Here is a 23,802-nt window from a genome sequence, read left to right as displayed (position 1 = left end):
ATTCCATCATTGGTGGAATTCAGAATGCTCTTTGATTGTAGGTGAACTATACATCCCAGTAACTACAAGTCGCATATGTCAAGGTCTATTTCCCCCCCAAGAGCGCCTCAAGAGCGCCCCTGGGCAAAATCAACTATACTGCAAATGCTTACTTTACGTAATAGGTTGAGCCACCCCTGATTGTGTCCTGGTCTCCAGGGCAGCAGAAAACTAGCTTGCTTCCTCCTCCCCATAACTCCCCTTTACATATTTATACGTGGGTATCATGTCTCCTCTCAGCCTTCTCTTCTTCAGCTAAACATGCCCAGCTTTTTAAGCCGCTCCTCATAGGGCTTGTTCTCCAGACCCTTGATCATTTTAGTTGCCCTCCTCTGGACACATTCCAGCTTGTCAACATCTCTCTTCAATTTTGATGTCCAGAGGGGGGAAAAGGAAGGGGCCCGAGGCTGTTAGGAATGGTGGGAGTTGGAGTCCACAACACCTGGAAGGCCAAAGTTTGCCCATGCATGATCTAAAGGGGTGTCATGCATAAAATGAACCACATTTGTTTTCTGCTGATCCAGAAACTGCAAGATCATTGCATTTGAATTGCAAGAAAAGGGAGTAGAGGTATTTGGACGGTGGAATGGGTGTCTGGGCTGCCCTTTGGGGTGGTAGAACTTCCATCCAAGCCTTTTCCTGCCCTAGATGAAATGCCTCCCCATTGCGCCGTGTGGCTTCTTAATTCTGGTAATATGGGTGTGTGCGCGAAGGAAGATTAAAGGCGATTAGCTTGTTTGATCTGCTCTCATAGGCAGTGATCATCTGGTATTTAGGGCGGCTCTGCTTGTGGGTCTTCCTTTGCTGCCTTCCAAAATAGGGCAGGAAGACCTGCTACTACAAGCCCGGGAGCCAGCCCATCCTATATCCATGGAAGGTATCTTGGATCTCACTTTGAGAGAAAGGTGGGGTATAAAATCAATGTATATACAAACATACACACAATATAGCTCCTGTATCTTCTGGAAATCCATTCCTTGCCTTCACTTGGATACCCAAAATTTCAGATCATAGTCAACCATATTGACATGAAGACCTTCTGGTCCAATAATACTATAGACTCACACTGGAGTAAGACGTGGATAAATGAAACCATGGATACTTGTTCCATGGATAGAGAGGTCATAATGTGTGTACATGTTAAAGAGAGTAATGGATTCAAACTATAAGAAAAGAGATTCCACCTAAACACTAGGAAGAACTTCCTGCTGATCAAAGTTCTTCTACAGCAGGTATGGGGAGACCCAGGCCCAGGGGTTGGATGTGGCCCCTTGGGCTCTTTCCTCAGGCCCTCCTCTCGCTCACCATCCTAGCCTTCCTTCCTTCTCTCTTTCCTTCCTCCTTCCCTCCCTCTTTCTTCTTCCCTTTTGCTCTTTTGTCCTTCCTTCCCTCTCTCCCTCTTTCTCCTTCCTTCCTTCCTTCCTTCCTTCCTTCCTTCCTTCCTTCCTTCCTTCATTCTTTCATTCCCTTTTGTTTTTCCTTCCTTCTCTCTTTCCTCCCTCCCCTCCCTCTTTCTCCCTCCATTCTCTTCCACCCTTTTGTCCTTCCTTCCTTCTCTCTTTCCTTTATCCTTCCTTCCTTCTTTCCATCCTTCTCTTCCACCCTTTTGTCCTTCCCTCCTTCTCTCATTCCTTCCTCCTTCCCTTCTACCCTTCCTTCCCTTTCTTTCTTTCTTTCTTTCTTTCTTTCTTTCTTCTCTTTTTCCTTTTATCCTTCTCTCCCTTCCTTCCTTCCATCCATCTATCCTTCCCTTCTACCCTTTCACCCTTCCTTCCTCTCCTTCTTTTTCTTTCTTTCTTCTCTTTTTCCTTTTATTCTTCCTTCCCTCCTTCCATCCATCCTTCCCTTCTACCCTTCCTTCCCTTCTACCCTTTCACCCTTCCTTCCTTTCCTTTCTTTCTTTCTTTCTTTCTTTCTTTCTTTCTTCTCTTTTTCCTTTTATTCTTCCTTCCTTCCTTCCCTTCCTTCCATCCATCCTTCCTTTCTACCCTTCCTTCCCTTCTACCCTTTCACCCTTCCTTCCTTTCCTTCTTTTCTTTCTTTCTTTCTTTCTTTCTTCTCTTTTTCCTTTTAATCTTCCTTCCTTCCCTTCCTTCCATCCATCCATCCTTCCCTTCTACCCTTCCTTCCCTTCTACCCTTTCACCCTTCCCTCCTTTCCTTTCTTTCTTTCTTTCTTTCTTTCTTTCTTTCTTTCTTCTCTTTTTCCTTTTAATCTTCCTTCCTTCCCTTCCTTCCTTCCATCCATCCATCCATCCATCCATCCATCCCTTCTACCCTTCCTTCCCTTCTACCCTTTCATCCTTCCTTCCTTTCCTTCTTTTCTTCCTTCCTTCCTTTCTTTCTTTCTTTCTTTCTTTCTTTCTTTCTTTCTTCTCTTTTTCCTTTTAATCTTCCTTCCTTCCCTTCCATCCATCCTTCCCTTCTATGCTTCCTTCCTTCTCTTCTACCCTTTCACCCTTCCTTCCTTTCCCTCTTTTCTTTCTTTCTTCTCTTTTTCCTTTTAATCTTCCTTCCTTCCCTTCCTTCCATCCATCCATCCATCCATCCCTTCTACCCTTCCTTCCCTTCTACCCTTTCATCCTTCCTTCCTTTCCTTCTTTTCTTCTTTTCTTCCTTTCTTTCTTTCTTTCTTCTCTTTTTCCTTTTAATCTTCCTTCCTTCCCTTCCATCCATCCTTCCCTTCTATGCTTCCTTCCTTCTCTTCTACCCTTTCACCCTTCCTTCCTTTCCTTCTTTTCTTTCTTTCTTCTCTTTTTCCTTTTAATCTTCCTTCCTTCCCTTCCTTCCATCCATCCATCCATCCCTTCTACCCTTCCTTCCCTTCTACCCTTTCATCCTTCCTTCCTTTCCTTCTTTTCTTCTTTTCTTCCTTTCTTCCTTTCTTTCTTTCTTCTCTTTTCCCTTTTAATCTTCCTTCCTTCCCTTCCATCCATCCTTCCCTTCTATGCTTCCTTCCTTCTCTTCTACCCTTTCACCCTTCCTTCCTTTCCTTCTTTTCTTTCTTTCTTCTCTTTTTCCTTTTAATCTTCCTTCCTTCCCTTCCTTCCATCCATCCATCCATCCATCCCTTCTACCCTTCCTTCCCTTCTACCCTTTCATCCTTCCTTCCTTTCCTTCTTTTCTTCTTTTCTTCCTTTCTTTCTTTCTTTCTTTCTTCTCTTTTTCCTTTTAATCTTCCTTCCTTCCCTTCCATCCATCCTTCCCTTCTATGCTTCCTTCCTTCTCTTCTACCCTTTCACCCTTCCTTCCTTTCCTTCTTTTCTTTCTTTCTTCTCTTTTTCCTTTTAATCTTCCTTCCTTCTCTTCCTTCCATCCATCCATCCATCCATCCATCCATCCATCCCTTCTACCCTTCCTTCCCTTCTACCCTTTCATCCTTCCTTCCTTTCCTTCTTTTCTTCTTTTCTTCCTTTCTTTCTTTCTTTCTTCTCTTTTTCCTTTTAATCTTCCTTCCTTCCCTTCCATCCATCCTTCCCTTCTATGCTTCCTTCCTTCTCTTCTACCCTTTCACCCTTCCTTCCTTTCCTTCTTTTCTTTCTTTCTTCTCTTTTTCCTTTTATTCTTCCTTCCCTTCCTTCCTTCCATCCATCCATCCATTCATCCATCCATCCATCCATCCATCCATCCCTTCTACCCTTCCTTCCCTTCTACCCTTTCATCCTTCCTTCCTTTCCTTCTTTTCTTCCTTTCTTTCTTTCTTTCTTTCTTTCTTCTCTTTTTCCTTTTAATCTTCCTTCCTTCCCTTCCATCCATCCTTCCCTTCTATGCTTCCTTCCTTCTCTTCTACCCTTTCACCCTTCCTTCCTTTCCTTCTTTTCTTTCTTTCTTCTCTTTTTCCTTTTAATCTTCCTTCCTTCCCTTCCTTCCATCCATCCATCCATCCATCCCTTCTATCCTTCCTTCCCTTCTACCCTTTCATCCTTCCTTCCTTTCCTTCTTTTCTTCCTTCCTTTCTTTCTTTCTTTCTTTCTTCTCTTTTTCCTTTTAATCTTCCTTCCTTCCCTTCCATCCATCCTTCCCTTCTATGCTTCCTTCTCTTCTACCCTTTCACCCTTCCTTCCTTTCCTTCTTTTCTTTCTTTCTTCTCTTTTTCCTTTTATTCTTCCTTCCCTTCCTTCCTTCCATCCATCCATTCATCCATCCATCCATACTGGAAGACAATCCTCCTCGGAAAATGAGGGATCGCCTAAGTAGTAAAGTAAAGCCCCTGACACGATAAAGTTGTTTTGTTTGGAGCTAGGTGTGAAACAGACTTTGCAGCCAATATTATGTATCCATCACAAATGATATTTCAACATTAGACTGGGCCAGGTTGGGGATTTTATTTGTCATGTCAGAGCAACCAGTCCATTATATTACATTTCTAACAGAACAAAGCAAACAAACAGAAAAATACAAAACTTGTGAGTTTGGTAGTTGATTAAATGTCCTTTGACCAGTATCTGGCCCCTTGGAGTGCCTCCGGTGTTGCTGCAAGAAGGTCCTCCATCGTGCATGTGGCTGGGCTCATGTTGCATTGCAGCAGGTGGTCAGTGGTTTGCTCCTCTCCGCACTCGCATGTCGAGGACTCCACCCTGTACCCCCATTTCTTGAGGTTGGCTCTGCATCTCGTGGGGCCAGAGCCCAGTCTGTTCAGCGCCTTCCAAGTCGCCCAGTCTCCTGTGTGCCCAGGGGGGAGTCTCTCATTTGGTATCAGCCATTGGTTGAGGTTCTGGGTTTGAGCCTGCCACTTTTGGACTCTCGCTTGCTGAGGTGTTCCAGCGAGTGTCTCTGTAGTTCTTCGAAAACTATTTCTAGATTTAAGTCATTGACGTGCTGGCTGATACCCAAACAGGGGATGAGCTGGAGATGTCTCTGCCTTGGTCCTTTCACTATTGGCTGCTACTTCCCGGCGGATGTCAGGTAGTGCAATACCGGCTAAACAGTGTAATTTCTCCAGTGGTGTAGGGCGCAGACACCCCGTGATAATGCGGTATGTCTCATTAAGAGCCACATCCACTGTTTTAGTATGGAGAGATGTGTTCCACACTGGGCATGTGGTTGGGGATCATTGTCCAGGTTTCTCTTGGATTGCCATGTTTACCTTATACCACAGCGACCTCTGTTGACAGGAAGTGGGATTGCTCCCCAACAACAAGGATGAGCTAACTGTCAGCAGATGGCACTCTGGACTAAGTCAAGATTATTTCTCCGACTTCCCAGGATTAAAAGTTTGACAAATTTGCCAGTTTCTCACACAGATACTTGAGCTATGATTTCAGTAGCAACACATGGTGAAGGCTGTCGCAATGATGGCATTTATTTCCACGTCAGTTAAAATCTTTGCCTCCAAATGTTTGCAAACCAAGTTCATTCTCTAAAACAGAGCCTTGAAAAGTAAGTTTTACAGTTTCCAGCTGCTGGGGGAAATGCGATAAATAATAATAATAATAATAATAATAATAATAATAATAGAACTGTATTTATATTCCGCTATATCTCCCCGGAAGGACTCAGGGTGGATTGGGAATGTTGTGATGGCTTTTAGTTCTTGTTGTTGTTCATTCGTTCAGTCGTCTCCGACTCTTCGTGACCTCATGGACCAGCCCACGCCAGAGCTCCCTGTCGGCCGTCACCACCCCCAGCTCCTTCAAGGTCAGTCCAGTCACTTCAAGGATGCCATCCATCCATCTTGCCCTTGGTCGGCCCCTCTTCCTTTTGCCTTCCACTTTCCCCAGCATCATTCCCTTCTCTAGGCTTTCCTGTCTCCTCATGATGTGGCCAAAGGACTTCAACTTTGTCTCTAGTATCTTTCCCTCCAGTGAGCAGTCGGGCTTTATTTCCTGGAGGATGGACTGGTTGGATCTTCTCGCAGTCCAAGGCACTCTCCGCACTTTCCTCCAACACCACAGTTCAAAAGCATCGATCTTCCTTCGCTCAGCCTTCCCGAAGGTCCAGCTCTCACATCCGTAGGTGACTACAGAGAATACCATGGCTTTGACTAGGCAATGGATGTTTGTTGCCAGTCTGATGTCTCTACTCTTCACTATTTTATCGAGACTGGACATTGCTCTCCTCCCAAGAAGGAAGCGTCTTCTGATTTCCTGGCCACAGTCTGCATCTGCAGTCATCTTTGCGCCTAGAAATACAAAGTCTGTCACGGCCTCCACAATTTCTCCCTCTATTTCCCAGTTGTCAATCATTCTTGTTGCCATAATCTTGGGTTTTTTTTTATGTTTAGCTGCAACCCGGCTTTTGCGCTTTCTTCTTTCACCTTGATTAGAAAGCTCCTCAGCTCCTCCTCGCTTTCGGCCATCAGAGTGGTGTCATCTGCATATCTGAGGTTGTTAATGTTTCTTCCAGGAATTTTCACCCCAGCTTTGCATTCATCCAGCCCCGCACATCCTCGCATGATGTGTTCTGCATACAAGTTAAAGAGATTGGGTGAGAGGATGCAGCCTTGCCGGACGCCTTTCCCAATCTTGAACCAGTCTCCTGTTCCGTGGTCAGTTCTTACTGTTGCGACTTGGTCCTTGTACAGATTCCTCAGGAGAGAGGGAAGGGGGCTTGGGATGCCCATCCCACCAAGAACTTGCCACAGTTTATTATGATCCACACAGTCAAAGGCTTTAGAAGAGTCAATGAAGCAGTTCTTAATTCACTTTAATATTGTTTATGTTTAATTGGTTTAATGACACAAAGGGCAGAATTGGGTTTTTTTTTTCTAAATTGTACTCAAATGTTTATGTTTTTGCAGGCAGCCCCCAAGTTACAAACATGTTTTTGTGATTTTTTTTATATCACATTTTGTTTTATTTGTTGTTTGATTTAATTTCTAAATTGTTTTGTGTTTATTGTTATTGTTATAATAATAATAATTATAATAATAATAATAATAATTATTATTATTATTATTATTATTATATATTGTGTTTCCCTGTTGTTAGCCACTCTGAGTCCCCTTGGAGAGAGGGAGCGGGATGTAAATAAAGCATTATTATTATTATTATTATTATTTGAAACACAACAAGATGAGTCCACAGCAGACACTCTGTTGAATTGGATCACATGTCAGACACTTCCCAAATGTCTAGGACTGTGTGATGTATCGGCGAATAATGCATGCAGATCCCAGTAGGGTCGCCTTTTGCAGATAGCAGATGGTAATTTTGTCAGTACCAATTGTGTTTAAGTGCAGGCCAAGGTCTTTAGGCACTGCACCCAGTGTGCCGATCACCACTGGGACCACCTTTACTGGCTTGTGCCAGAGTCTTTGCAGTTCGATCTTTAAATCCTCATTTTGTGTCACCTTTTCCAGTTGTTTCTCTGCAATCCTGCTGTCGCCTGGGATTGCGACATCGACGGTCCAGACATTGTTTTTTTAACACGATTATGAGGTCAGGAGTATTATGCTCCAGAACTCTTGTCAGTCTGAATTTGGAAGTCCCAGAGGAGTTTGGTGTGTTCATTCTCTGTAACTCTTTCCAGCTTGTGATCCCAAAAGTTCTTTGTCGCAGGCAGGTGGAGTTTGTGGCACGAGTTCCAATGAATCATCTGAGCAACGGTGTTGTGCTTCTGCTTGTAGTCTGTCTGTGATCTTCTTGCAACAGTTGAGGATGTGATCTGTTTCATCTGCTTCCTTGCAGAGTCTACATTTGGGATTATTATTATTATTATTATTATTATTATTTGAAACACAACAAGATGAGTCCACAGCAAACAAGGTCACTCTGCTGGCTGTTGTATTGGATCACACGTCGGACACTTCCCAAGTATCTAGGACTGTGTCATGTATTGGCGAATAATGCGTGCAGATCCCAGTAGGACGGCTTTTTGCAGCCGGTAATCTTGTGAGCGCTGATTGTGTTTAAGTGCAGGCCAAGGTCTTTAGGCACTGCACCCAGTGTGCCGATCACCACTGGGACCACCTTGACTGGCTTGTGCCAGTCTTTGAAGAAAAAGCACAAAGCATACTCAGCAGATGGCCATCCAGCCTCTGTTTAAAAACTTCTAAGGAAGCTTCCACTAGACTCTGAGGCAGGGAGTTCCACTGCTGAACAGCTCTTCTTACAGACAAGAAGTTCTTCCTAACGTTCAATGGAATCCCCTCTCCTGTATTTTAAACCCATGGCTCCATTGAGTCCTAGTTTCCAGGGCAGCAGAAAAGGAGCAGAAAGGAAACACTCCCTCTTGCTTATGACACCCTTTCATCTATGATTCTATGAGTGGAGTTTTGGGAAAATAAGTTTCTGAGGTTACACGTGCCACTCCTCTTCCCTTTTTGCTACTTCCACTAACCCCTCTCCAATACCAGCGATACAGCTTAATGGTGTAACATTAGAAAATGTTGATCATTTCCCCTCCCTTGGCAGCCACCTCTCCACCAAGCTCAACATCGGCACCGAAATTCAACACCGCCTGAGCTCTGCGAGTGCAGCATTTTTCCAAATGAAGAAGAGTGTTTGAGGACTGGGACATCCGAAGGGATACCAAGGTGCTTGTCTATAAAGCTATTGTCCTCCCAACCCTTGCGAAATGTGGACTGTCTAGAGATGTCACATGCAACTCCTGGAACTATTCCATCAGTGCTGCCTCCAGAAAATCCTGCAAATCTCTTGGGAAGACAGGCGGACAAATGTCAGCAAGAAGCAAATACCACCAGCATTGAAGCCGTGGTCCTCCACCATCAACTCTGCTGGACCGACCATGTTGTCCAGATGCCTGACCACCGTCTCCCAAAGCAGTTGCTCTACTCCGAACTCAAGAACGGAAAACGGAATGTTGGAGGACAGGAAAAGAGATTGAAAGATGGGCTCAAAGCCAACCTTAAAAACTCTGGCATAGACACTGAGAACTGGGAAGCCCTGGCCCTTGAGCTCTCCAGCTGGAGTTCAGCTGTGACCAGCAGTGCTGCAGAATTTGAAGAGGCACGAATGGAGGGTGAAAGAGAGAAACATGCCAAGAAGAAGGTGAAACAAGCCAACCCCGACCGAGACCGCCTTCCACCTGGAAACCGATGCCCTCACTGTGGGAGAAGATGCAGGTCAAGAATTGGGCTCCACAGTCACCTACGAACCCACTGCCAGGACACCGAACTTGGAGGACCATCTTCCTCGGACTACGAGGGATCATCTAAGTAAGTAAGTAAGTAAGTAAAGTACTTCCACTAACACCATATAGCCCATTTTAAAGGAATAAGCTCTGTTTCCAAAGCTTGCATTTTTAAACATCCAGACTCCTCTTTCATGGCTGACATTCTTCTATTGAACACGTGGTACCTTGAATGACTTCAGGGATCCATCACAAAGGAGGGCACAGACGGAGTGTAAGCCGCCCTCCCTTTGCATAATATTTGCCGATCACCCAGCATTAAACCCAGTTGGCGCCTTCCCAAATGAAGTCATCCAGATGCCAGGAGAGATTGCAAGACCGACCATATGGTTTCACCCCAATTGCCACAGCATTAATCCTTCCCTTGGCTTTGTGATGACTTCTTCACACATCTGTGCAGAGGGGAAAAGATGCTTGATTTGACCAAAGCTAGCAAAAAATGACTTCCCAAAAGCAATTCATTCCCATTAATTTATTACAGTGATAATAATCATAGAATCATAGATTCCTAGAGTTGGAAGAGACCTCCTGGGCCATCCAGTCCAACCCCATTCTGCCAAGAAGCAGGAATATTGCATTCAAATCACCCCTGACAGATGGACATCCAGCCTCTGCTTAAAAGCTTCCAAAGAAGGAGCCTCCGCCACACTCCGGGGCAGAGAGTTCCACTGCTGAACGCCTCTCACAGTCAGGAAGTTCTTCCTCATGTTCATAATGCTGGATGGCCATCTGTCAGGGGTGATTTGAATGCAATATTCCTGCTTCTTGGCAGAATGGGGTTGGACTAGATGGCCCATGAGGTCTCTTCCAACTCTGTGATTCTATGATTCTATGATTTAGATTCAGTACCAAGTGATATTAAGTCCGCCCACTATCAGCATCTGAAAAACAGTTGATTCACTTGATCGCTGAAGGCAAACATATAAAACTTTTTAAAATTTTATATACTTTGTTAGTTGTTTTAATATCTAAATTGTTATGTGTTTATTATTATTTTATATTGTGTTTCCTTGTTGTAACCTGCTCTGAGTCCCCTTCGGGAGAGGAAGTGAGATATAAATTTATTATTATTATTATTATTATTATTATTATTATTATTATTATTACTATTACTATCAAGGCACCCCTGACAGCCTCTGTTTAAAAGCTTCCAAAGAAGGAGCCTCCACCACACTCCGGGGCAGAGAGTTCCACTGCTGAACAGCTCTCACAGTCAGGAAGTTCTTCCTCATGTTCAGAGGGAATCTCCCCCGGTGGCGCAGTGGGTTAAAGCACTGAGCTGCTGAGCTTGCTGATCGAAAGGTCGCAGGTTCGATTCCGGGGAGCGGCGTGAGCTTCCGCTGTCAGCCCTAGCTTCTGCCAACCTAGCAGTTCAAAAACATGCAAATGTGAGTAGATCAATAGGTACCGCTCCGGCGGGAAGGTAACGGCGCTCCATGCGGTCATGCTGGCCACATGACCTTGGAGGTGTCTACGGACAACGCTGGCTCTTCGGCTTCGAAATGGAGATGAGCACCACACCCCAGAGTCAGACATGACTGGACTTAATGTCAGGGGACCAACTTTACCTTATCAAGGTCTCCCATGACCTTCTGGCAAACAAACTAGTCCAATGTGGGCTAGACAATACTACAGTGAGATTGATCTGTAATTGGTTAAATGGATGAACCCAGAGGATGATTCTCCCCAAGGCTTCCTCCTCTTCATCCTGGAAAGAAGTGACGAGTGGAGTGCCATCTGCAGGGTTCCCTCCTGGGCCCGGTCCTGCTCTGGATCTTCATTAATGACTTAGATGAAGGGCTAGAAGGTAGGATCATCAAGTTTGCAAACGACACCAAATTGGGAGGGATAGCCAGTAGTCCAGAGGACAGGAGCAGGATTCAAAACGATCTTGACAGATTAGAGAGATGATTGGCCAAAACTAACAAAATGAAGTTCAACAGGGACAAATGCAAGATACTCCACTTTGGCAGGAAAAACGAAATGCAAAGATACAGAATGAGGGACGAGGCCTGGCTTGAGAGCAGTACGTGTGAAAAAGATCTTGGAGTCCTCGTGGACAGCAAGTTAAACATGAGCCAACAATGTGATGTGGCGGCAAAAAAAGCCAATGGGATTTTGGCCTGCATCAAGAGGAGCATAGTGTCTATTCTGCTCATAGTGTCTATTCTGCTCTATTCTGCTTTGGTTAGACCACACCTGGAATATTGTGTCCAATTCTGGGCACCACAATTCAAGAGAGATACTGACAAGCAGGAATGTGTCCAGAGGAGGGCGACTAAAATGATCAAGGGTCTGGAGAACAAGCCCTATGAGGAGCGGCTTAAGGAGCTGGGCATGTTTAGCCTGAAGAAGAGAAGGCTGAGAGGGGATATGATAGCCATGTATAAATATGTGAGAGGAAGCCACAGGGAGGAGGGAGCAAGCTTGTTTACTGCTTCCATGGAGATTTGGACAAGGAACAATGGCTTCAAACTACAAGAGAGGAGAATCCATCTGAACATGAGGAAGAACTTCCTGACTGTGAGAGGCGTTCAGCAGTGGAACTCTCTGCCCCGGAGGCTGGTGGAGGCTCCTTCTTTGGTGGTGGAGGCTCCTTCTTTGGAAGCTTTTAAAGAGAGGCTGGATGGCCATCTGTCAGGGGTGATTTGAATGCAATATTCCTGCTTCTCGGCAGAATGCGGTTGGATTGGATGGCCCAGGAGGTCTCTTCCAACTCTAGGATTCTATGATTCTATGAGAACTGGGCCCAGAACAGAACCCTCTTTATGGCACTCCAGTGATCACTTCTTTCCAGGATGAAGAAGAGGAACCCTTGGGTTCGGTCTCTTAACTAGCGACAGATCCACCTAATAGCTCATTGCCTCGCCCACAGTGGACAAGTTTGCTTGCAAGAAGGTCATATGGGACTCTGTCAAAGGACCTGCTCCACCCACAGCATCCCCTGCATCTATCAAGCCTGTCAAAAAAGAGATAAGATTAATATTGAATAATAACAAAGGGCAGCAATCCAGGCAACATCATGAGGGAAAGGGAATGAGTCACAGCTTGGATCGGTTAATTGTTTGCGCTATTGGGCATGGAAATATATTAAAAATTGTCAATTGACATGCACATAGGGTGTTGTCGTATGCTATTAAAAACAAAACCACTAAGTCAAACTAACAGGTTTCTCCTCCTTTGCATTTTAATGGAGGAGAGAAACATCAAAGGTGAGGAGTGACAGAAAGATGACATTAAGGGAGCATGTATATATTCATTAAAATTAATGCAATTAAAATAATGATATATTATAAATGTATACTATATACACTGTAATACAAAGACCTTACACAAGAGGGCATTAAGAAGTCACGTGTTACCCGGTGGCACAGGCAGGACTAAAGACCGACAGGTAGCAGGTTCAAATGTGGGGAGAGCACGGACGAGCTCCCTCTGTCAGCTCCAGCTCCCCATGTGGGGACATGAGAGAAGCCTCCCACAAGGATGGGTTTTTTTTTGTATCGTGTCAGGAGCGAGAAACTGCAAGTGGCTTCTGGTGTGAGAGAATTGGCCGTCTGCAATTTTCTCACACCAGAAGGGACTTGCAGTTTCTCAAGTCACTCCTGACATGACAAAAAAAAACTTCCATCATTCTAAAGCAGTGGCTCCCAATCCTTTTTTGGACCAGGGACAACTTTGATCAGGGACCACTCTCCAACATTAGTACCAAAAGGGTTACGAATCCATTTTTGGTCAAGGTCAGATTCGGTTTGGTTATTTGGGGTTGTTGTTGTTGTTCATTTGTTCAGTTGTTTCCAACTCTTTGTGACCTCATGGAGCAGCCCACGCCAGAGCTCCCTGTCGACCGTCACCACCCCCAGCTCCTTCAAGGTCAATCCTGTCACTTCAAGGATGCTATCCATCCATCTTGCCCTTGGTCGGCCCCTCTTCCTTTTTCCTTCCATTTCCCCCAGCATCATTGTCTTCTCTAGATGACCTCATGGACCAGCCCACGCCAGAGCTCCCTGTCAGCCGTCACCACCCCCAGCTCCTTCAATCCAGTCACTTCAAGGATGCCATCCATCCCCCTTGCCCTTGGTCGGCCCCTCTTCCTTTTTCTTTCCATTTTCCCCAGCACCATTGTCTTCTCCAAGCTTTCTTTTCTTCTCATGATGTGGCCAAAGTACTTCATCTTTGCCTCTACTACCGTTCCTTCCAGTAAGCAGCTGGACTTTATTTCCTGGAGGATGGACTGGTGGATCTTCTCTCAGTCCAAGGCACTCTCAGAGCTTTCCTCCAACACCACAGCTCAAAAGCATCTCTCTTCCTTCGCTCAGCCTTCCCTAAGGTCCAGCTCTCACATCCATAGGTGACTTTGGGGAATACCATTGCTTTGACCATGCGGATCTTTGTTGCCAGTGTGATGTCTCCACTCTTTACTATTTGATCGAGATTGGTCATTGCTCTCCTCCTAAGTGTCTCCTGATTTCCTGGTTTTATTTTATTTTATTTTATTTATTTCCTGATTTTAACGAGACTGGACATTGCTCTCCTCCCAAGAAGGAAGCGTCTTCTGATTTCCTGGCCACAGTCTGCATCTGCAGTCATCTTTGCGCCTAGAAATACAAAGTCTGTCACGGCCTCCATGTTTTCTCCCTCTATTTCCCAGTTGTCAATCATTCTTGTTGCCATAATTGTGCTGTCGCACCCTGGGCCTGTGCATAAGACTATATACAGGACATAAATTCTGTGTGCCCAACGGGACGCTGGGGCTGCCTCAGATTAAAGGCCTTTGGATTTCCTTAAAACAGAGTCTTTAGATTGCTTAAAGGTTCAACAAAGTTCTTTATTATTGATGAAAACAAACAGGTACTTCAAGGCTTTCTTAACAGTCTATTGGCTCTCTCTCAATCTTGTCCACAGGGAACAGGCACTTAGTTAGTATAACTGTATACTAACTAATGGGGAAATCCTTAACTTCTAATCTGGACAGTCTGTCTTTGCCTCTATGGCGTGGAGCCCCTGCACCCGGTACCAACTGCTTCTGGCTTCCGTGAGTGACCCTTAACAAGCAGAGCTTTGTAGACTTCCAGGGGGAAAAAGGAGTTCAGGTTTCAGTGATGGCTGGTTGAAGTCCTTCAGCAAAGGAGCTGCAAGGCTGTATGATCCTCGGCCAAGCTGTGGGCTGTATATCTCCCCGGCCAAGCCATAGAAGACGAAGCTTTCTACAGGAGCTCTTGGTATTATGTCCTGCATGAAAGGCTTCTCTGTGTGGACTGAATCCTAAATGGCTCCTATTCCCTCTAAAACCCAAAAGGCGGCGGGACCAGGGAACCTAACGATAATTGACAGGTGGCTTGCCCTATGATTGCAGCCAAAAGAAGCCACCTATCTGCAGAGTCCCTGAAACTTAGGACTACAAACAAACATTCAATGCAAAGCAAACAAAATTGGAGCTCCTGGTACAGTAGTACCTGCACAATAATCTTGTTTTTTTATGTTTAGCTGCAACCCAGCTTTTGCGCTTTCTTCTTTCACCTTGATTAGAAGACTCCTCAGCTCCTCCTCACTTTTGGCCATCAAAGTGGTGTCGTCTGCATATCTAAGGTTGATAATGTTTCTTCCAGCAATTTTCACCCCAGCTTTGCATTCCTCCAGCCCCGCACATCCTTGCATGATGTGTTCTGCATACACGTTAAAAAGGTTGGGTGAGAGGATGCAGCCTTGCCGTACGCCTTTCCCAATCTTGAACCAGTCTGTTGTTCCGTGGTCAGTTCTTCCTGTTGCTCCTTGGTCCTTGTACAGATTCCTCAGGAGAGAGGGAAGGGGGCTTGGTCTCCTCATACCACCAAGAACTTGCCACAATTTATTATGATCCACACAGTCAAAGTGTTCTGTCACCGCTGGAGCCAAAATGAGGTGTTTTTAAGAGAGGATGCAAGATACTCCACTTAGGCAGGAAAAACGAAATGCAAAGATACAGAATGGAGGACAATGCCTGGCTCGAGAGCAGGACGTGTGAAAAAGACCTTGGAATCCTCGTGGACAGCAAGTTAAACCTGAGCCAACAATGTGATGTGGCAGCAAAAAAAGGAAATGGGATTTTGGCCTGCATCAAGAGGAGCATAGTGCCTAGATCTAGGGAAGTCATGCTCCCCATGCTCTATTCCACTTTGTTTAGACCACACCTGGAATATTGTGTCCAATTCTGGGCACCACAATTGAAGAGAGATATTGACAAGCTGGAATGTGTCCAGAGGAGGGCGACTAAAATGATCAAGGGTCTGGAGAACAAGCCCTATGAGGAGCGGCTTAAGGAGCTGGGCATGTTTAGCCTGAAGAAGAGAAGATATGATAGCCATGTATAAATATGTGAGAGGAAGCCACAGGGAGGAGGGAGCAAGCTTGTTTTCTGCTTCCCTGGAGACTAGGACGCGGAAGAATGGCTTCAAACTACAAGAGAGGAGATTCCATCTGAACATTAGGAAGAACTTCCTGACTGTGAGAGCCGTTCAGCAGTGGAACTCTCTGCCCCGGAGAGTGGTGGAGGCTCCTTCTTTGGAAGCTTTGAAACAGAGGCTGGATGGCCATTTTTCAGGGGTGATTTGAATGCAATGTTCCTGCTTCTTGGCAGAATAGGGTTGGACTGGATGGCCCAGGAGGTCTCTTCCAACTCTTGGATTCTATGAGGATGTTAGGCTTGCATCCAGCGGGAAGCCAGGGGGCCCAAAAAGAAGCATTTATGAAAATTCCCCTTATTAAGCAGTCTTTATGAGGCTTGAGCTTAAATATAACAGTTCTTTATTAATGAACAAACAGGAATTGTAAGCTTTCTTAACAGACTATTAGCTCTTGCAATCTTGTTTACAGGAAACAGGCACTATCTTCAAAAACTTTGTTAAAAGGGAAATCCCCCTTTCTAGCTCCTCCCAGGCTGCTGTGAACCTAAACCTGACTGATTTGAGTCTACTACCAGCTGAACTGTCTCAGAACCTAGCAGGCGTACCAGCAGGCCTGTAGTCACTTAGCTGGAGATGAGCAGAGCTGTTATTCCCTCCGGAAGTCCTCAGGGCGGTAAAGCTGTTTCCCTGGAACCTTTTGGGAATCTGTAGAGGCTCTTAAAACTGTTTTCCCCCGGGAAGTCTTAACAGACGAAGCCTTTGCACAGGAGGACGTTTGTGTACATCCTCTGCATTGACTTCCTTTTTGAGACTGACTGAAAAATGGCCCCTTCCCTCCAAAAAACCCAGAGAGGGGTGGGACCAGGGATCCTAACTATGATTGACAGGTGGCTTGCCCTATGAATGCAGCCAAAGGAAGCCACCTATCTGCAAAGTCCCTGCAACTTAGGGCTATGAACAAACACTCAGTGCAAAACGCAGAATTGGAGCCCCTGGAACAAGCCGTTCCAGAACACAAAGTCAATAATAAATAAATTATAAATAAATATTAAATATTGAATAATAATAAATAATAAATAAATATTAAATAATAATAAATAATAAATAAATATTAAATAATATTAAATAATAATAAATATTAAATAAATATTAAATAATAATAAATAATAAATAAATAATAAATAATAATAAATAATAATAAATATTAAATAATAATAAATAATAATAAATATTAAATAAATATTAAATAATAATAAATAATAAATAAATATTAAAAAATAAAAAATAAAAAATAAAAAATAATAAATAAATATTAAATATTAAATAATAAAAAATTAAAATTAAATAATAATAAATAATAAATAAATATTAAATAATAAAAAATAACAAATAAATAATAAATAATAATAAATAAAAATATATATTAAATAATAATAAATAAAAATATATATTAAATAATAATAAATAATAATAAATAATAAATAAATAATAATTAATAAATAATAATTAATAAATAATAGTCAATAAATAAATAAATAAAGCAGAAATAGATGTTTTTCTGAAAATCCCTGCCTTTCTCCATTATCAGTGTTATATTTGTTTATCTATATTGATGCAGTGCTTTTGGAAGTAAATAAAAAGGAGGGAGGGGCGTGGCTTGCTTAAGCCACGCCCCGCTTTGGGGCTGAGGCGTGGTTTCATGCCTCTGATTGGGCAAGGGGCGTGGCCTTCTCATCCTCGGCGCTGTTTCAGGCCTCTGATTGGGCAAGGGGCGTGGCCTTATGTTTCCTCGGCGCGGTTTCATTGCTCTTAGTGGGCAAGGGGCGTGGCCTTGTTATCATCCCTTGGCGCAGTTTCATTCCTCTGATTGGGCAAGGGGCGTGGCCTTATCCTTCCCCGGAGCTGTTCCATGCCTCTGATTGGACAAGGGGCGTGGCCTTCTCGTCCTCCCTCGGCGCGGTTTCTGGCCTCTGATTGGGCAAGGGGCGTGGCTTCCTCCCCCTCCCTCGGCTCCTCTGCCTGCCTTCGCCAAGCAGTTGGGCAAGCAGGGGGCGTGGCTTTCCCAAAACCACGCCCCCTCCGAGATTGGAGGCGTGGCTGGCCTCTCCCCCTGCTTTTCTGTTTTCTTTTTCATGCCAGGCATGAACCCTCCAGGCAGAGAGCCGGCAGAAAGCCCGGCTGAGAGCAACGCAGGATCTGCTGCTTCCTCCCATTCCTTCTCCATGGGACAGGCTGCCTCCTCTGCAGGGGATCCCCAGCAATACGCCTGGTAATTACCATTATTGTTATTATTATTAGTGTGATTATTAGTGATTATTACTAATTTAGGAACCCAGCTATGCCCGACTGAGGCCTTTTCTAAGGACAAACATGAGAAATATTATTTGGTTTGGGATTTTATATGAATAGTCCCAATAGGAAATGTATAAGGATGGAGGTAAATTATTATATTGGATACAATATTATATTATTATAATATAATAATAATATAATATTATTATATTATATTATTATAATATATTCTATTATTATTATTATGTGTATATATATATAATATCCATATATATAATATGTATATAATATAGATAGATATTGGATATAATATGATTATTATTATTATTATATAATATTATTATATTATATTATTATAATATATTCTATTATTATTATTATGTGTATATATATATATATATAATATCCATATATATAATATGTATATAATATAGATAGATATTGGATATAATATGATGATGATTATTATTATATAATATTATTATATTATATTATTATAATATATTCTATTATTATTATTATGTGGATATATATATATATATAATATCCATATATATAATATGTATATAATATAGATAGATATTGGATATAATATGATTATTATTATTATTATATAATATTATTATATTATATTATTATAATATATTCTATTATTATTATTATGTGTATATATATATATATATAATATCCATATATATAATATGTATATAATATAGATAGATATTGGATATAATATGATGATGATTATTATTATATAATATTATTATATTATATTATTATAATATATTCTATTATTATTATTATGTGGATATATATATATATATAATATCCATATATATAATATGTATATAATATAGATAGATATTGGATATAATATGATGATGATTATTATTATATAATATTATTATATTATATTATTATAATATATTCTATTATTATTATTATGTGTATATATATATATATATAATATCCATATATATAATATGTATATAATATAGATAGATATTGGATATAATATGATTATTATTATTATTATATAATATTATTATATTATATTATTATAATATATTCTATTATTATTATTATGTGTATATATATATATATATAATATCCATATATATAATATGTATATAATATAGATAGATATTGGATATAATATGATGATGATTATTATTATATAATATTATTATATTATATTATTATAATATATTCTATTATTATTATTATGTGGATATATATATATATATATAATAACCATATATATAATATGTATATAATATAGATAGATATTGGATATAATATGATGATTATTATTGTTATATAATATTATTATATTATATTATTATAATATATTCTATTATTATTATTATGTGGATATATATGTGTATATATATATATATATCCATATATATAATATGTATATAATATAGATAGATATTGGATGTAATATATAATATTATTGTTATTATTATGTGGATATATATATATATATCCATATATATAATATGTTTATAAGATATATAGATAGATAGATAGATATTGGATATAATATTAATATATTATTATTCTTATATTATTATTATTATGTGGATATATATATATATATAATATAGATAGATATTGGATACAATATTCTTATATTCTTATTATTATTATATAATATAATATTCTTATCTTATATTATTATATTATTATATTAAAATTCTTATATTATTATTATTATTTGGATATATATATATATACGTACATATATATACATATATATAATATGTATACAAGATAGATAGATAGATAGATATTGGATATAATATTATTATATTATATTATATTATTATTATGAGATATATATATATATATGGATATAATATAGATAGATATTGGATATAATATAATATAATATTATTTTTCTTATATAATTATTATTATTATTATTATTATTATTATGCGGATATATATATATATATCCATATATAATATGTATATAATATAGATAGAAAGATAGATATTGGATATAACATTATTATATTATATTATTATTATTATTATTATTATTATATTATGTGGATATATATATATATATATATATATATATATATATCCATATATATAATATGTATACAATATAGATAGATAGATATTGGATATAATATAATATAATATTATTATTCTTATATAATTATTATTATTATGATGTGGATATATATATATATCCATATATAATATGTATATAATATAGATAGAAAGATAGATATTGGATATAACATTATTATATTATATTATTATTATATTATGTGGATATATATATATATATATATATCCATATATATAATATGTATATAATATAGATAGATAGATATTGGATATAATATTATTTTTATTATGTGGATATATATACATATCTAGCCTATGGACATAGTCCATAGTCCATAGTCTCTGTCCATGAGGCAGGGCATGGTGGACAAGCATACAGGTGCGGAGTTGTCTGTTCTGCTCCACAGTCACACAAGGTGTGGGATTCTTTTAGGTCAGGCCATTTTGCCAGCTTGTCTTTTGATTTGCCCACTGCACTTCTGAGTCTGCTCAGGGACTTCCAAGTTGGTTTTCCCGTGGATGAAGACTCTCTCTCGTGGGGGGCCATCTAGTTGAGATTTCCTGGTCTAGCTGCCCAGAGGGAGACCCTTGCTGTTGCTGGGAGGACACCAAGAGGAGTGGTCGTTCTCATAAAGCTTTTCCTTGATTTGAGTCTACTGGGAGGAGGCTGGTAGCCATGTAGTGGGGGGCTTTCACAGGGCTCAACCTTATTTAGCAGCAACTTTCCATTGCACATCAGGGGAGGCAATGCCACCTAGTTTGTAGAGTTTATCAACAGGTGTAGGATTAAGATATCCTGTGATTATTCTGCATGTTTCATTCAATGCTGTGTTCACCTGCTTTGCATGGACTTAGTTACTTATTTAGGTAATCCTCATAGTTCAAAGTCGGTGTTCTGTCGGTGGGTATGTAAGTGACTGTGGACCCCTATTCTTGATCTGCATCTTCTCCCGCAGTGAGGGCATCGGTTTCTAGACGGAAGGCGGTCCCAGTCGGGGTTGGCTTCACGCACCTTCCTCTTGGCACGTTTCTCTCTTTCGCCCTCCATTCGTGGCTCTTCAAATTCTGCAGCACTGCTGGTCACAGCTGACCTCCAACTAGAGTGCTCAAGGGCCAGGGCTTCCCAGTTCTCAGTGTCTATGCCAGAGTTTTTAAGGTTGGCTTTGAGCCCATCTTTAAATCTCTTTTCCTGCCCAAAAACATTCCGTTCTTGAGTTCAGAGTAGAGCAACTGCTTTGGGAGGCGGTGGTCAGGCATCCGGACAACGTGGCCGGTCCAGCGGAGTTGATGGCGGAGGAGCATCGCTTCAATGCTGGTGGTCTTTGCTTCTTCCACCACGCTGACGTTTGTCCGCCTGTCTTCCCAAGAGATTTTGCAGGATTTTCTGCAGGCAACGCTGATGGAATCGTTCCAGGAGTTGCATGTGATGTCATAGAATCAAAGAGTTGGAAGAGACGTCATGGGCCATCCAGTCCAACTGGACTGTAGACAGTCCACGTTTCACAAGCGTATAGTAGGGTTGGAAGGACAATAGCATTATAAACAAGCACCTTGGTATCCCTACGGATGTCCCGGTCCTCAAACACTCTCTGCTTCATTTGGAAAAAAGCTGCACTCGCAGAGCTCAGGCGATGTTGTATTTGAGTGTCAATGTTGACGTCTGTAGACTGTCCACGTTTCGCAGGTGTATAGCAGGGTTTGAAAGACAATAGCTTTATAAGCAAGCACCTTGGTATCCCTACGGATGTCCCAGTCCTCAAACACTCTCTGCTTCATTCGGGAAAAAAGCTGCACTCGCAGAGCTCAGGCGATGTTGTATTTGAGTGTCAATGTTGACGTCTGTAGACAGTCCAGGTTTCGCAGGTGTATAGCAGGGTTTGGAGGACAATAGCTTTATAAACAAGCACCTTGGTCTCCCTACGGATGTCCCGGTCCTCAAACACTCTGTGATTCATTCGGAAAACTGCACTCGGAGAGCTCAGGCAATGTTGTATTTCAGTGTCAATGTTGATGTCTGTAGACAGTCCAGGTTTCGCAGGCGTATAGCAGGGTTTGGAGGACAATAGCTTTATAAACAAGCACCTTGGTCTCCCTACGGATGTCCCGGTCCTCAAACACTCTGTGATTCATTCGGAAAACTGCACTCGGAGAGCTCAGGCAATGTTGTATTTCAGTGTCAATGTTGACGTCTGTAGACTGTCCAGGTTTCGCAGGCGTATAGCAGGGTTTGAAGGACAATAGCTTTATAAACAAGCACCTTGGTCTCCCTACGGATGTCCCGGTCCTCAAACACTCTGTGATTCATTCGGAAAACTGCACTCGGAGAGCTCAGGCAATGTTGTATTTCAGTGTCAATGTTGATGTCTGTAGACAGTCCACGTTTCGCAGGTGTATAGCAGGGTTGGGAGGACAGTGGCTTTGCAAACAAGCACTTTGGTCTCCCTACGGATGTCCCGGTCCTCAAACACTCTGTGCTTCATTCGGGGAAAAAGCTGCACTCGCAGAGCTCAGGCTATGTTGAATTTCAGTGTCAATGTTGACTTTTGTGGAGAGGTGGCTGCCAAGGGAGCGGAAATGGTCAACATTTTCTAATGTTACACCATTAAACTGTATTTCTGGCATTGGAGAGGGATTGGCTGATGACTGCTGGAAGAGCAATTTGGTTTTCTCGATGTTCGGTGACAGGCCAAGCTTCTCGTATGCTTCTGTGAAGGTGTTTAGAGTGGCTTGTAGGTCTTCTTCTGAATGCGCACAGACGACATTGTCATCACCTATGCCAAACAGGTTGCGTAAGACTAGGCAGTTGCGTAAGACTAGGCCAGGGCTGATGTTCTTACTAATTTTGGGTCTGAATCCCATGTGCTGCTAGTAAGTTTCCGCAGGATGTTATTGCGTGCAGCTACTTTGTGTTCAAGCAGTATTTCCTATATGCTAGCATTCCATCTAAGGTGACACCGAGATATTTAGGATGGAAACAATGTTCAAGCTCTTCACCTTCTTAAAATTATAGATTTTTGTCTGACTGTGTAGCTTAAATTAAACATGACACCAATACATTAAACTATACATAGACAGACCAAATTCTATAACCACATAAATGTAAACAAAACATTCATATTTGTGTACAACAGCCAGTTAACAGAAACAAACAAGGACATCTAATCACACCTCAACAAAAGATTGCTCCAGGCACTGCCAGGCAATCTAATGCTAATCAAGGTGGTCAGTTGAAACATTCACACCTAGCTCCAACAGACAAGAGTCCTTTGTCCCACCCTGGTCATTCCACAGATATATAAACCCCCTTTTCCGAGTTCCAACAGACCTCACTACCTCTGAGGATGCTTGCCATAGATGCAGGCAAAACATCAGGAGAGAATGCCTCTAGAACATGGCCATATAGCCCGAAAAAACCAACAACCCAGTGATTCCGGCCATGAAAGCCTTCGACAATACTCTGTGCTTCATTCGGAAAAATGCTGCACTCGCAGAGCTCAGACGGTGTTGAATTTCAGTGTCAATGTTGACTACTTTTTGTGGAGAGGTGGCTGCCAAGGGAGCGGAAATGGTCAACATTTTCTAATGTTACACCATTAATTTGTATTTCTGGCATTGGAGAGGGATTGGCCGGTGACTGCTGGAAGAACACTTTATTTTATTTATTTATTTATTTATTTTTATTTACTTTATTTATATACCGCTTTTCTCAGCCCTCAGGTGACTCAAAGTGGTGAGTTTTGGTTTTCTCAATGTTCAATGACAGGCTGAGCTTCTGCAAAGGTGTTTAGAGTGGCTTGTTGGTCTTCTTCTGAATGCGCACAGATGACGTTGTCATCAGCATACTGGAGTATCTCATGTGCTTCTGCAAAGGTGACTTATAGGTCTTCTTCTGAATTAGAGACAAA

The 23,802-nt window shown here is 41.4% G+C and overlaps 1 protein-coding gene across 1 annotated transcript in view; it reads left to right on the top strand.

The window, feature by feature from the left end:
- Nucleotides 1-17,645: 17,645 nt before the first annotated feature.
- The window catches only part of ABHD12B (abhydrolase domain containing 12B), a 73,579-nt gene continuing 67,422 nt past the window's right edge, over nt 17,646-23,802 (top strand). The window contains exon 1 of the mRNA XM_067463123.1: nt 17,646-17,783. Within this exon, the coding sequence (XP_067319224.1) occupies nt 17,647-17,783 (137 nt within the window). The 5' untranslated portion in view covers nt 17,646. The remainder of the gene's footprint in view (nt 17,784-23,802) is intronic.

The sequence above is a fragment of the Anolis sagrei genome, chromosome 1, assembly GCF_037176765.1.
Source record: "Anolis sagrei isolate rAnoSag1 chromosome 1, rAnoSag1.mat, whole genome shotgun sequence".
Taxonomy (NCBI): domain Eukaryota; kingdom Metazoa; phylum Chordata; class Lepidosauria; order Squamata; family Dactyloidae; genus Anolis; species Anolis sagrei.
This window is presented reverse-complemented; position numbering and strand designations above follow the sequence as displayed.